Source organism: Theropithecus gelada, chromosome 3 (genome assembly GCF_003255815.1).
Source record: "Theropithecus gelada isolate Dixy chromosome 3, Tgel_1.0, whole genome shotgun sequence".
Taxonomy (NCBI): domain Eukaryota; kingdom Metazoa; phylum Chordata; class Mammalia; order Primates; family Cercopithecidae; genus Theropithecus; species Theropithecus gelada.
Window position 1 is genome coordinate 179,065,703 of NC_037670.1, and position 14,886 is coordinate 179,080,588.

The 14,886-nt window shown below is 45.9% G+C and overlaps 2 protein-coding genes across 5 annotated transcripts in view; one reads left to right on the top strand and one right to left on the bottom strand.

Annotated features, from left to right (window-relative positions):
• The window catches only part of PAXIP1 (PAX interacting protein 1), a 60,140-nt gene extending 48,811 nt beyond the window's left edge, over window positions 1-11,329 (bottom strand). For 2 of the 4 annotated variants that reach the window (XM_025380857.1, XM_025380856.1), the window contains exons 1-2: window positions 11,101-11,157; window positions 6,913-7,047 (exon numbers count right to left, since the gene is read on the bottom strand). In XM_025380857.1, coding sequence (XP_025236642.1) covers window positions 6,913-7,047; window positions 11,101-11,148 — 183 coding nt within the window. In that variant the 5' untranslated portion in view covers window positions 11,149-11,157. Of the gene's footprint in view, window positions 1-1,201; window positions 1,246-6,912; window positions 7,048-11,100 lie in introns of all 4 variants that reach the window. The other 2 variants (XM_025380854.1, XM_025380855.1) reach the window with 2 other exon arrangements.
• Window positions 11,180-13,863, top strand: LOC112621745 (translation initiation factor IF-2-like). The gene is made up of 2 exons (XM_025381109.1): window positions 11,180-11,320; window positions 11,459-13,863. The coding sequence occupies exons 1-2, from the start codon at window positions 11,180-11,182 to the stop codon at window positions 12,446-12,448; spliced, it is 1,131 nt and encodes a 376-aa protein (XP_025236894.1). The 3' UTR covers window positions 12,449-13,863.
• The last annotated feature ends 1,023 nt before the right edge of the window (window positions 13,864-14,886 follow it).

A 14,886-nucleotide genomic window follows, 5' to 3' on the forward strand; every position in this document is an offset into this window, starting at 1 on the left:
GAGGCAGAGGTTACAGTGAGCCGAGGCCGTGCCACAGGACTCCAGCCTGGGTGACAGAGTAAGACTGTCTCAAAAAAAAAAAAAGGAAAAAAAAGAACTCAGCTTCTTAAGGAGTCTTGTATAGAGAATAAATGACGTAGAACAGCAAAACCAAGCCTCTTAGCTCTATTCCCAGTCTTTTTCACTTCTTATAAAAGTAATAAATAACAACAAAATAAAAACAGGAACTAATTTCCTCCAACTCTTTAGGCTACATACAAGAAAATATTAGAACTTCTGAGTTGGAGTTGCTAAAGTTCTACACATCCTCCAAGACGAACTGCTTGTAGAGGAATGTTTTCTCTATTTCTCTATAAATATTTCATGATAAGTTTCCTTCCATCTGCATTGACTCAATGGGTAATAAGTGCATTCAAGGGAACTGCCTGGCATAGCTGCAAAATAAAATAAAGCACACGACATAATCTCTTGCCAGGTCTAAAATTTTAGCAACTGTATGGTATCAGGTACTTGCAAAAGAAATGATTTCCACAAGCAAGTTACACTTGAAATAACAGTCCCATGAAGCATCATCCTTTTAGGATGAAAAGGGAGCCACCAGGCCTAGGAGAATAAACAGGAGGCCTATAGAATGCATCATTTCTGGCTCCTGACACAGTGCCAGGGCAGGGGCACTTCCATTAATGCTCCATGAACGAACAATGCAAGCAAAGAAGCTCCCTGAGGACAGAAATGGTCTTCTTCACCACTCTATTTTCAATACTCAACCCACAGCACATGTGCACTGAATCAATAATCCTTCTACCCAATGCAATTACAAGGATTAACAATGCATGTTATAAATTTTCTTCTCATTTCTCTTCCCCAATTTACTCTTCAAACAATTCAAATAAGACTTAGAATTTTAGAAATATTCCTCATCTAGCTAGCACCACAAAAGCTGAAGAGAACCGGAGCTCCTGCCTCCAGCTCCTGGCCTAGAGCTACTTGTCACAGCTAAGCCCCCTTTTAACATGAGTAATGACAAGGATCAGGTACACAAAATTTGAAACAGGATGGAAAATAGTAGGAATATAAGATGTAGACAAAACAATCTGTCCTAACGAATGAATCCACTTTTCACTCCGTTAACTATCATTTCTTTCAGTCTTAAACCCAGAGTTACCCTTTCCCTCCTCCCCCACTAAAAAAAAAAGGATACGGCAGAAGAGCTCCACACTGAACGGACAGAATCACCCAAGAAGGCTGAAAAAGAAAAGATTAAATCAAAAAGTATTCTCAATTTACAAGTGGCATGATACTATTTTACTAGTGTTGTTCTTAGAAATTAAAAGTCTCTGTTATAATCTATTTTAAAACATCCAGATTACAAGTATGAATATTCAAATAGAAATATTATAGTCAAAGATTAGTTACTAATACCCAAGATGAAAAATCCAATTATAGAATGAGGCACTACCATATTTTTTTAAAATTATGTATAAACATTTAAGTTCCGGGTTTACACACTTATTACTGCTGACCCCACGATTAGGACAGGGGAACTTCCACCCATCCTGCCTCACCACCGCTGCCGCCTCATCCAGGGCACAGTCAGCCCCTCATATGCTCCCTTCTTGAATCCCAAATTCAATCAAGTCTAAATTCATGAGGTGTTTGTTTGTTTTAGTGAAGTCAAGTAGACACAATGTTTGTAAGCTATAAAAATGATTTCTAACTGCCCGAAAATCTTTTTTATAAATTCTAAAAACTGAGATTAATTATAAAACAGATTAATTACTACTTTTCTGGGTAATTTATATTTTTGAAAAAGTATCCTGTTTCTATGTTTAATTTTTATAATTACACAAATCATTATCCTGATAGCTCTACTTCACAAAATTACTATCTAAAAATGTAGTAATGCCCCCACCATTACTACATTCTGGAAGGCAGCTGACTTCCAGAAACTTCAGCGAACTGAAACACACATATATACTCATTACCTACCCATCAATTCATTCATCAAATATTTATTGAGAATCTATTTTATGCAGAGGTGGTGCAAGGTGCTGGGGATGTAACAGTGAAAAAGAGAAAGGAAGTCTTTGCTCTCTTGCAACTCATATTCCAAGCTAATGATCTTCAAGCCATTTTTGTCACGTACACCTTAAATAAATTTCCGACAATGAAACACCTCCCTTATCATGTTTTAGATGACATCTACAATTTTTCAGCATAACTCTAAATAAGCGTATTTTCTGTGAGAAGAGGAATATTAAACATTTTATAAAATAAAATAAAGATTGGCCGCTGTGCCTGGGATAATTATTTCATGATGATTTGACATTTACCAAAGGTTTTAAGTAAGTTATTGGATTAGTTATCTGAAATCTGAAAGAAGGCACTTAATTTTTCTATCTACGTGCCTTATCCAACATATCTTCACATTTTTTGATAGTCCTAGAAAAATTCCAGTTAAATTTTAAAAAATGGGCCAGCATCAGGAATCTATATTGGCCTTGACACTTCTGAATTCAGAACACCTTCATGTGGACCAAGCTCTCCTCTCAACAGCGACACCCAGAAACCCCTCTCTGCTCATAATGCCATGACTGAGCACTAAGGGAAGAGTCCCTAAAACCAGTCTTTCTAGTTGTCCTTCCGTCTGCTGTCCAGAGAATTTTCAGAGCCTGAGGCACTGCACTATAAGATTAGGATGGGTGAAGGTTTGATTCTTCCATGTAAAGTGGGAGGGGCCACTGTGACCACAGGTGTGTTCTCAGGCAGCTTTAGGAAGGGCCAGTCTGTAAATGTTATCTATTACCTTACAACCATCCACGCGGCACACATGCTGAAAATCTCCCTCCAGGGAGCTTGGGTAGGATACCCCAGTTTAAAGACTGCTGGCTATCATAAAGTCCCATCCAGGCAGAGTAGAATCACTGAGGCCCTACTTTAGTTAAGTTTAGATAAAATAATGCAAAATTAGGATGTAGGCCACAGTATAAAGCAGAAATGGAGAACTATAAAAGCAAAGTAATAAGGAACTATTTATCCTAAAGGCAAACAACAATATACAAAAATAAGCCAGTTGAGCGCAGTGGCTCATGCCTGTAATCTCTCAGCACTTTGGGAGGCCAAGGCGGGCAGATCACTTGAGGTGAGAGGTTTGAGACCAGCCTGGCCAACATGGTGAAACTCCGTCTCGGCTAAAAATACAAAAATTAGCCAGGCATGGTGGCTTGCGCCTCTAATCCCAGCTACTTGAGAGGCTGAGAGAGGAGAATTGCTTGAACCCCGAGGCAGAGGTTGCAGTGAGTTGAGATCACACCATTGCACTCCAACCTGGGAGATTCTGTCTCAAAAAAAAAAAATTAAATTAAATAAGCCCACTACAAGTCAGCAAAATTGACATTTCCAATGATACCCAAAGGCCACTGAGAAAAATATCTCAATTTAAAAAAATAATTTAAAAAGTTTTGGTGCTCAAAGAAACAAGTTTTAAACATTTATAAGATTCAAATATGTAAATGATAGATAAACTGCCACTGTGTATAAAGATGCCTTATTTTTAAAATGCATTGTCAAACTTCCTATCAAGGTAAAGGCCAACGGATATGCCTCTAGGGAACCAGGTCTCAGCCTTCAGTCATATGAATTCAGACTCAACTATTAGCAGCAGGATCCAAAGTAAGACAGGCCCATAAGGTTCAAACTAAGAATATCAGGATCTACTTGAAATATCTTAGAGTGAAGGCAAACTGTTGGATCAGCTCCGAAATACTCTATCACCTTGTAATGTAACGCAATAGTCCCTGGACAATACAAGTGCTGCCACAAATTACAAGCAGGCTGGAATGCTACTGGGTACAGATGAAATACGTCTGTCACTCATTTTAAAATACTATAGCCAGAGGGGGAAAAAGCTGGGTTTGAATACAGTAAACTACCTTGGCAAAATGATGATAATCCTAGAAGCTAACTGTTAATTGTACAAGTAATGGGTATTTCTACTTAGCCTTATATACTGACTTTCCCAGGAATATGAATACTGTGTAAAATGAAGGAAGACTGCTTTGTTTAGCTCAGAACTTTACAGGAATTGATCACCATTCTGAAATGTCACCTCACAGTGGCAACCCCACTTGTGGGGTATGAGATCATTCTGCAATTGCAGCAGCTACAGGCAGTGACTCTACATATAGAAAAGCCATGCCCAAGTGTTTACACATTGAAATATATATTTATTATTTACTTTCCTTTTATTTCACCTTCACATTTCAGTTTAGGCAACAAATTTCAGTTTATATATACATATTTTAAAGGTTTATACATACATGTATTTAAATGAATCGAATACATATCGATTCATTTCTGGATAATGAGGGGCGTGCTACAAAGTATTAATTACAAAAAGGGGGTTTGGGGTCAGGCGGGTTTAAGAACTACCTCTGGTAGTTGGCCTGGCAACAATCACCTAGGCCCCAAGGATGTGTTAGGAAGATTACCCTTTCACATAAAATCTGCATAAGATATGCAAAGTCACTTTAATGAGACAATAGCTCCAGGCTATTTTCTGAGAGAAAGAAAGTTTGTAGGAAGGGGAAGGAAGGGACAGATACTGTTCCTACAGCAGTACAAGGAAGCAAGCCAGGGACAAAAACATGTTCCAAAGAAGAGGGTGCCCCAGCTCAGGACCTCATCCCTGCGGTAAGTCACACAAAGGGGCATTGGGTAAACGAACCAGGAAACCTGCTGATACTCAGTCTCCACAAAGGAGTCTGCACCCACGGCGAGCCTGAGTGGGCCACACTGAACCGGGCCCATTAGTGCGTGGACATGACCATTACCACCACAAATTCATAGTCATTCTGACTTCTACAGCAGTCTCAAGTATGGTTTATAAACAGCTTGTCTTGAGACAGATCCACTTTCAGATTTATTTCCGAAATTCGAGTTTGTGGCCGGGCGTGGTGGCTCACACCTGTAATCCCAGCACTTTGGGAGGCTGAGGCAGGCAGATCACTTAAGGTCAGGAGTTCGAGAACAGCCTGGCCAACATGGTGAAACCCCGTCTTTAATAAAAATACAAAAATTAGCCGGGCGTGGTGTCGCACGCCGGTAATCCCAGCTACGCAGGAGGCTGTGTCACGAGAATCACTTTAACAGTGAGCAGTGAACAGAGATCGCACCACGGCACTCCAGACTGGGTGACAGAGTGAGATACCATCAGGGAAGGGGAAGGAGAAGGGGAAGGAAAGGAAAAAGGAAAGGCAAGGAAAAAGGAAAGGCAAGGAAAAAGGAAAGGCAAGGAANAAGGAAAAAGGAAAGGCAAGGAAAAAGGAAAGGCAAGGAAAAAGGAAAGGCAAGGAAAGGAAAGGAAAAGAAAAGAAACTCGAGTTTGTAAAATTACAAGGCAGTTTCCGACCCTGGGTACTGGGGAGGTCACCACTTCCCAGCAGCCAGGCGGCTTCTCTGGCCTCGCAATTTGACTTAATGGCAATCTTTCTATTTTTTTCCCTTTTCCTTTTTGTTTAAGAGACGGTGTCTCACTGTGTTACCCAGACTGGAGTACGGTAGCTATTCACAGGTGTGATCACAGTGCATGGCAGCCTTGAACTCCTGGCCTCAAACAATCCTTCCACCTCAGCCTCCTAAGTAGCTGGGACTACAGGTGAGTCCCACTGCACCAGGCTGGCAATCTTTCTTAATTCCTAACACTGTTATTGTTAAACCACGGTAACTTTCATACAGATTTTTTTTTAAGGCAAAGCATTTAATAACATGAAAAGGGAAAAAATGGTAGTGGTATAGAACTATTTTAAAACAAATACTTAATAGAGAAGATCTGAAATAAAATTGAAGCATTGGAATTACAAAATTTAACAAATTTTTAAAACATACATTTTAACAGATGTCAACTAACTTATTAGCTATAACATAATACAGTAGGTGGATAAACAAAATCTGAACAATTCTTCCACCAGCTGAATCCCCCATTTTCTGCAACAAATTACCCATAGGTCAAGCTAGATACACCCCAGACGACCACTGGGTAGACAATGTGACTAAAGGTCATTGTGACTCTTGTCAGAGAAGAGTTCAACAACATAGTTAATGGGGGACTCCCTTCAGCTAACTGAAAATGAGGACAACTTGCCACAGTGGGGATGGAAAGTAACCCTGTCCTAAGAGTTACCTCCTGACAGGCCTTAGCCTGCTTTTGGAATGAAATACACTCATGATAATTCAAACACCCATCTGATTCAAGGCATCAGATCTGTTTCCCATGACAGGTTTCCTTGGCTCAGAAAACTTCCAGGCAGTGGTAACATGGGACGAGTTCTGTAGCAGGCATAAAGGATGACCTAGGATGACTTATGACATACAGAAACCATGCTCTACCTTGGTTTAGCTGAAAGGGCCTGAAGCTAATGGAAGTTACTCAGATGTTAAAGATGTCCACAGTTATCTGGCAACTTTCCACATAAAACAGGACTTCAGGGCCAGGCATGGTGGCAATGCCTGTAACTCCAGCACTTTGGGAGGCTGAGGCAGGTGGATCACCTGAGGTCAGGAATTCAAGACAAGCCTGGTCCAACATGATGAAACGCTGTCTCTACTAAGAATACAAAAATTAGCCAGGTATGGTGGCAGGCACTTGTAATCCCAGCTACTCGGGAGGCTGAGGCATGAGAATCACTTGAACCCGGGAGGCGGAGGTTGCAGTGAGCCAAGATTGCACCACTGCACTCCAGCTTGGGCAACAGAGCAAGATTCCAGCTCAAAAAAGTAAATAAATAAATAAATAAAAAATAAAAATAAAATAGGACTTTAGCAGATACTGAAAAGAGCTATATTGAAACTTCAAGGTACTGCCTGCAAGATACGTGAGGAAAAGATATAAAACAAATTCTATTTACTACTGACCTTTACCACAGGTAAGTCAAAGACTTCCCGAGCTTCTCCCACCTCTGGATTGTCCCCATCCTCTGAGATTATGTGTGAGGCTAGTGCATTGTAGGAAACTTCCTTTGCTTTTCCAGCCTTGAGAAGCTGAATAACCTAAAAAACAAGAAAACCCACACAAATTAAAATGGGCAATACTGTACTGCACTCTTGAATTACAGAAATAATTATTGGGCATAAAGCAATTTTTAATAAAAACACACCATATTCCCCACATAAAAATTAACAGCCTTTTACTCTGAATAATATGCCAATGAAACTTCTGGTGACAATCAGAAGCAGCAAATCTTGATTCACTGACCAACTAATGGAGGCTATTGTGAGTCAAGTACTGGACATGGTCTGTCCTCAAGACAGATGGGCTGGACAAACCAGGAGACAGCACAATCACTGCTGCGGTGGGGCCACGCACATGGCGCTCCTGAGCTTCCAACTTAAAGGCTGGGGCATGTGGAGTTTCACCATAATTAGGGAAAAATTCTGCAAAAGGAGATATGTGAGCAGAACCCTCGTGAACGTCTGGGTGTCAGGCAAAAATCTATACATCAAGAAAGAGGGAGTAGTGTTGAAGGCACTGAACAGGTGAATACAGAGCAGACCATAAATGGGCTTTCTTACACACCACACAAAAAAGTCTGTGCTTCATTCTGGGGTATATGCAGGGCCACTGAAGGATTTCACACAGGAAAAGTAGCACAGATTTCCTACAAAGATGACTGTCCATGTGAAAAGAATGGATTGGGTGGGCTGGCTGGGTTTGGTTGGCTGGTGACTAAAGACAAGAGGCCCATTAAGAAACAAGCGCAATAACCCAGGTGAAAGAGGCATCCACTAAAGGGATGTCATGAGGGGCAGAAAGGAGGAAGAAGTGAGAGAATCGGCAAGCCTTGGTGTCCGGAAGGGGTATAAGCACGAGAGCAATGTCCATACTGAAATGGTGGTAAGTACCACTCACTGAGGAACACATTAGAAGGCCGGCAGGTGGGGGACGCAAGGACGTGTTTTAGTTTGGGCATGCCATTTTTGAGGGGCCATGTGTAATATCTGGCAAGAGGCATCCAGTTGCAGCTAGGAAAAGATGTGGATCTCCCTGACAGAAAGTCATCAGCATATTACACAGACAGGAGCCACAGCCATGAGCATGAAGGTGGTCGTGGTGCAGAGTGGCAGGGGACCTAGAGAACAGACACAGCAACTGATACTTCAGGGACAGGTAGGAAAGTGCAGTATCACAGGAGACGAGCATCAGCACAAGCCAAGGAAGTGAGGGTTAAGGAACAGCCGACGGTCAAGCGCTTCAGAAGAGGTGGGAGTGTCTAAGCTGACAGTGCACACCAACTGTCAAAGTGACATGGTGCCCACAAAGCTCAAGTGCCACAAGGGCAACACCCTCTTCCAGGTCCCCTCTCTGCAGCAGAGAGCTTTCTTTTTTCACTTATTAAACTTTTGCTCCAACCTCGAAAAAAAATAAAAATAAAGTGACCCACAAGCTAGAAAACCTTTTCAGAATACTTTACTGACCACTAATAGATATGAACTAGAGAAGAGGCTCAATATTTAATAAGTGAAAAAACAACGGTCGCTGGCCATGGGCCACTTTAACCTTTCTTCCTTCCCTTGACCTCTAAGCATTTTCAGCTTCACTCATTCATTCGACTGGTCTTCAGAAAAGGCACCCCTCCTTTTCCTATCCTCCAGTCTGTTTCTGATCCTACTGCCTTCTTCATGAGTCTCCCTGTCCATAGCTATGTTCCCTCCACCTGTAAACAGTGAAATTGCCCACATCCTTCCACGCGCTTGTGATGCAACACAGATCCCTCCCCAGCCCTCTCTTCCCCAGGCATCTTCTCTATTTCCTTCTCAGGACAAATTTCCTGAAGAGTCTAACCTTTCTGTTCTCAGTTTCCATTCACTCTTCAACTCCCTGCAATCCAGCCCCTTCCACCAACACTCTACCAAAAACACTTTACTCGATTTTCACGAACTTTGAGGATGCCAAAACCAATAGCTTCTCCTCAATCTCCACACTACTGAATATCTTAATAGATTTATCTCAAGTCACTCTGTTCCAGATATAGTGATCATCCTGATGTATCCCAAACACACGAATGCCTCATTCCTCAGTACATAGCTCCACATGAAAATATTCCTTCGTGTTCTTAACTTCTGCTTATCTCACAACCCAACTGAAATGACATTTCAGTGGCGTCTACTCTGCACCCCAGTGGAGAAATCTGCTACACCTTGTACTGTGATGTGTGCTCCCTTCCCCACCAATGAGGGGCGCTCAAGGGCAGGTACCATGTCCTCTTCACCTCTGTATTATACCTGGCACCTAATCCATGCCTGCCTCATACTAGATAGTCAACATGTGAACTTATAATTCACAATCACAAGAGTCAGAGAATCAGATGTCCAGGCTCAAAACTTTTCAGAAAATACACTGTTTCGGATGAAAGCGGTTTGCCAAGGACATTTTTAAGCACTTAGATTTCATTCATAGTCGAGTAAATATGGTTCCAGTTCAACTTGTTCCAGGTTTTCAGTAACATTTGGTTCAACTCCCCTGTAAGAGCCAAAGTCCTAAAATGAAACATGAAGGCAAGGAAGGAGGCGGAAGAGAAAAATGGTGGATAGAAAAAAAAAAGGAGGGGGTCGCGGAATCATCATCAATACTCAAAAAAGCTCATACTGTTACAGGCACTCATTTTGATCACTCCGTGTTCAGCAAGCATTTTACTCTTTAAATTCAAAGATATAAGTCTTTTTTTTTTTTTTTCTTTTTTGGGACGGAGTCTCGCTGTTGTTGCCCGGGCTGGAGTGCAATGGCACAATCTCAGCTCACTGCAACCTCCACCTCCCGGGTTCCAGCAATTCTCCTGCCTCAGCCTCCTGAGTAGCTGAGACTACGGGCGCCCGCCACCACGCCCGGCTAATTTTTGTATTTTTAGTAGAGATGAGGTTTCACCATGTTGGCCAGGCTGGCCTCGAACTCCTGGCCTCAGGTGATCCACCCGCCTTGGCCTCCCAAAGTGCTGGGATTACAGGCGTAAGCCACCACCCCGGCCTTGAAGTCTCTTTACCCTAAAGTTACAGAGCAAAAAGGATCCAAAAAAGTTGTTACTAAGATACAAGGACGAACCTCAAGAAGGCCAAGATCAATCAGCCTTCTACAATTCCTTCTACACCACCCAAGTTTATCTGCTAAATATGAGTCTCCGCCCTTCCAGGCCTAATCTGATCACTGGGCATCCCCATCCTCCAAGGTGGGAGCCACTGATGTCACATCCAAGGCAACATAATCGTACAGTTAAACTTTTGAGAAGGAAATATTTTGAAGATTAACCTGAAGAGGATATTCAACTAAGATGCATTCCCACCACGGATGATAACTGTGTGACATCAAACAGATGTATTATTATAGGAATAATAAGGAAAACCCACAATGTCCTTTGGCGTGAGCCCAAACTACACAAAATTAAATATGTAATGGGATGGTGTTACCAGGGTACCGTAAAATTAATCGTCCAACTGGGAAAATCAAGGAAGACGAATGCCAGCCCCCACGTGCAGGAACACAGGTTGGAAAGGAGCGCTCCTCAGCCCCGCACAGGACGGCAGCTGCCCGGGTGGCGGAGGCGGCCACGCCGGGGCACGGCCACGGTCCCCGCCGGCCGAGAGAGCCTGGGGCCCCCGCGCGAGCTGCCCCGGCTGGGGATCCCGGCGACCCTCGTCCGTCCTCAGAGCTGCTCTCCCGGGAGCCGAGACGCCCGGCGCGGGGAAGGGGGAGACGCGACCCGGCGCCAGTCCCGCTCAGCAAAGGAGCAGAGAGCGAGGCGGCCCGTTGGGTGGGGGGCGGCGACCCCAGGGCCGCAGGCCAGGAGCTCAGGGCACGCACTAGGGACCGAGGCACAGAGCTCCCGCCGCCCCGGCCGCCCTCCCTCCCGCACTCCCCCGTGCCCCGGCCTCCCGCGCCCACCCCGCGGTCGCCCCTGCCCTCCGCGCAGTCAGGCCGGCGGCCTCGGCGGATCAGACGCTCTGCGCCCGGCGCGCGCCCGCGACAGGAGCGGGGACGGGGACGGGAACGGGGACGGACGGGGACGGCGACGCGGACGCGGGAGGAGGCCGCGGCAGGAGCGGGCGCGGTACCTGCGGGTCGATGTCGCCCACCGCGTAATACTTGACCTCCCTGAACATCTCCTCAGGAACTTTGAGCGCCTGGTCCGACATGATCGCGGCGGCCCGGGAGGCTCCGCGGCAGCGCCCGGCCCCGCCCACCCCCCGCCCCCGGCCCCGCGGCGCCCGGCGCCCCCGCTCGCCCCGCCAACGGCACTGCCCGCGCGGCCCGGGCCGGGTCCTGCGAATCGGGGTCCGCTCCCCCGCCCTCCGCGCCCCCGCCCGCGCCCGCGCCGAGCGCCCGAAGCGCGGGAGCCGCGCGCGCCCTGCGGGACGCACCATCCCGCCCCGGCCACCGAGGGGGAGCGCCGAGGAGCCGCCCGGCCTCCAGCAACGCCCCGCGCCTCTGCCGCCACCCACGGCTCCGGGAGAGCTGGGGCCCACCGGCCCGCTCTGGATCTTGCGGTTCCATCTCCGCCGCTCTGCAACGAGGGATCCCGGGGGACGAGGTGAAACCCGCGCCCCCCTCGGCGGGGCCGGAGTGAGCCGGTCCCGGGAAGGAGGGGAGCGGGCAGGCCCCTCCCGTCACCACACGCGGCTGCTTGGGGGCTGCGCATGCGCGCGGCGGAGGGGCGGGGCTTCGGGGCCGCTAGTGAGAGCTGGAGCCGGGCTGCGGCCTCCTCGGGCTTCTTGGTCCCGGCTGTTCTCAGTGGCCGCGGCCGGACCTGGAGTAGTGGCTGAGCCGCTCTGGCCGAGCAAGGCGCGGGTCCCCGGTCTACAGCTTGCTGGACCCGGCTCCGCCGTGACGGAATTCCCGAGACCTCAGCGTCACGCAAGACGCGCACTGGAGGCCGCCGCGGCGAGTCCTGGGGTCTCCGCCAGGCCTCGACGCCTGAGCTGGGGACGTGCTGGAGGGACGCCCGGCCCCGCCGCTGCCCGAGACCCCGCTGTCCCGGCCGCGCCCGGCCTGGTGCCTGGGGTCGTGTCCGGTCCGCGCTGGAGGAGAGTCCCAGACGGCAGAGCCCGCGGTGCAGCTCCAGCCCCGGAAAGCCCCGCGCTCAACAGGTTAATACTACACAGCGGCGATTCTAATGCTCATGCTTTTATTTACAGCTCGCCTCCCTTCTGCCAAGATTCACAAAACACGGCAGAGTGGCCTCGGCATCACCTGCCCAAGACACCTGCACGACCGGAAGTTGGGAGAAGAAATAAGGCCACGATGACGAACGCAGCCTTTCACGTTTATTTCCAATCTCACAACAAACCGGAGACCAGGAACTCTTGGGTGATTATCGGAATATTACTTAGTCCTAAAACTGTGGAGCATTGGTTTCTAAAGGAATCTGAGACAGGCCCGCAGTGTCTTCTCCACATGCCTTAAGTCTCTTCTGCAAAGCAGAAAACCATTTTTTAGTAAATGTTAGTGAAATTGGTTTTAAAAAAGAGAAAAGTCCGGGCGCGGTGGCTCACGCCTGTAATCCTAGCACTTTAGGAGGCCGAGGTGGTTGGATTGCCTGAGTTCAGGAGTTCGAGGCCAGCCTGGGCGACACGGTGAAACCCCGTCTCTACTAAAATACAAAAAATTAGCCGGGCGTGGCGGCGCGCGCCTGTAATCCCAGCTGCTCGGGAGGCTGAGGCAGGAGAATGGCTTGAACCTGGGAGGGTGAGGTTGCAGTGAGCCGAGATTGCGCCACTGCCCTCCAGCCTGGGCGACAGAGCGAGACTCCGTCTTTTCAAAAACAAAGAAAAAGAAAAGGCTTTCAAAATTACTCTGTGGTACACTAATATGACAGATTGGATCACTTTCCAGGCTTTAAGTTGGCCTTTGTTCTATCCTTTTTTAGTGTATGATAAAATTTGTGTTGGTTCCTTGATCAGCATGCAGTGAACGCTGGCTCGTGTTAATCAGGTGAATACAGTTTTGTCTTTACATTTGTATGTGTCATGAGTGGTTTTGTACGGACAAGAGGTAAACAACACATTTAAATATACTTAATGATTTATCATTCCAATGTTTTCTGGTTTTTTTAGTCTTTTTCATTTGTCTGTTGAACAATCTGAAACATCCCTATTGTAAGGCTAAAAAATTTCTTTTACAAACTTAGGTTAAGCGTTCCTAATCTGAAATCCAAAATGCTCTAAAATTCGAAATTTTTTGCGTGCTGACGTGACCCCACAAATGGAAAATTCCAGAAGTGCCCTCATGTGACACTGGGTCACAATCAAATCACAAGCCTGGTGTGGTGGGCACCTGTAATGCCAGCTACTCGGAAGGTTGAGGCAGGAGGATTGCTTGCTCAGGAGTTTGAGTCCAGCCTGGACAATACAGCGAGACCCTGTCTGTAAACAAAACAAAACAAAAACATTTTTTAAAAAACGCCACCAAAACTTTGCTTTCATGCACAAAATTATTTAAAATATATAACCTTACCTTCAGGCTATGTGGGTAAGGTAAGGTGTATGTGAAACAAATGCATTTCCCTTCTAGACTTGGGTCCCATCCATAAGATATCTTAGGTATACGCAAATATCCCAAATCAAAAATATCTGAAATATGTTTGTCCCAAGCATTTCAGATAAAGGTTACTCAACCTGTAATAAAAACACTGAGTGCTTGCCTGAAGGAAAAACCCAGAATTTATCATCCATCCTTAAAATTTTTATGACATCCTTTGTAATCAGGAAACCTTTTAATACCTAATAATATATTTGATATATTCTGGTATATATTTTTCATTATGAAAAATAATTCTATGTTGGGAACATATCAGTGTAATAAATATGTTAGATCCAAAATACAGATCATGCCTTTTTATCGACCTGTGTGAGAGAACTTATTTATCCTTTTTTTTTCTTTTTCATTTATTTATTTATTTATTTATTTGAGATGGAGTCTCACTCTGTCACCCAGGCTGGAGTGCAATGGCGTGGTCTTGGCTCACTGCAACTTCTGCCTCCTGGATTTAAGCGATTCTCCCGCCTCAGCCTCCTAAGTACCTGGGACTACAGGCGCGTGCCACCACATCTGGCCAATTTTGGTATTTTTAGTAGAGACAGGCTTTCACTGTGTTGACCAGGCTGGTCTTGAACTCCTGACCTTTTGATCCTCCTGCCTCGGCCTCCCAAAGTGCTGGGATTATAGGCGTGAACCATCGCGCCTGGCCCTCCTTTTGTTTTTCTTGGTTAAACACAAACTAAGCATGTGATTTTATGTTAAAAGACCTGAAGTGGACCTCAACCAGGTGTTTTATTTTGTAAATTAAGAAAGCAATTTGTAACTTTCAAAAGAACAAGCTTACCCTACTTAAGGTTCTGATGGTCAATAAGGCAAACTGGGATTAAGAAATCTGCTATGTAAGGCCAGCATGGTGGCTCACCCCTATAATCCCAGCACTTTGGGAGGCCAAGGCAGGCAGATCACTGGAGGTCAGGAGTTCAACACCAGTCTGGCCAACATGGTGAAAGCCTGTCTCTACTAAAAATACAAAAATTAGCTGGGCATAGTGGCATGCGCCTGTAATCCAGCTTCTTGGGAAGCTGAGGCAGGAGAATCACTTGAACCTGGGAAGCAGAGGTTGCAGAGAGCCGAGATCACACCACTGCACTCCAGCTTGGGCGGCAAAGTGAGACTCTAAATAAATAAATAAATCTGCTATTTAAAACCCCATCAACTAGTCAGAATTTGTAAAATACCACATGTGAACTGTGCAAGGCGGTCCACACAAGTGGATCTTATGGCAGCAGCATCAGGAAGGCCTGGAGGCAGTGTCACACAAAGAAAACATACCTCAGAGAGTCTCCAATACTACTGCTTGGCCA

Coding starts and splice junctions, on each gene's coding strand:
- LOC112621745 (XM_025381109.1), top strand. CDS start 11,180: ATGATCGCGGCGGCCCGGGAGGCTCCGCGGCAGCGCCCGGCCCCGCCC. Junction 11,321..11,458: donor GCCGGGTCCTGCGAATCGGG/GTCCGCTCCCCC, acceptor CCCGGCCTCCAG/CAACGCCCCGCGCCTCTGCC.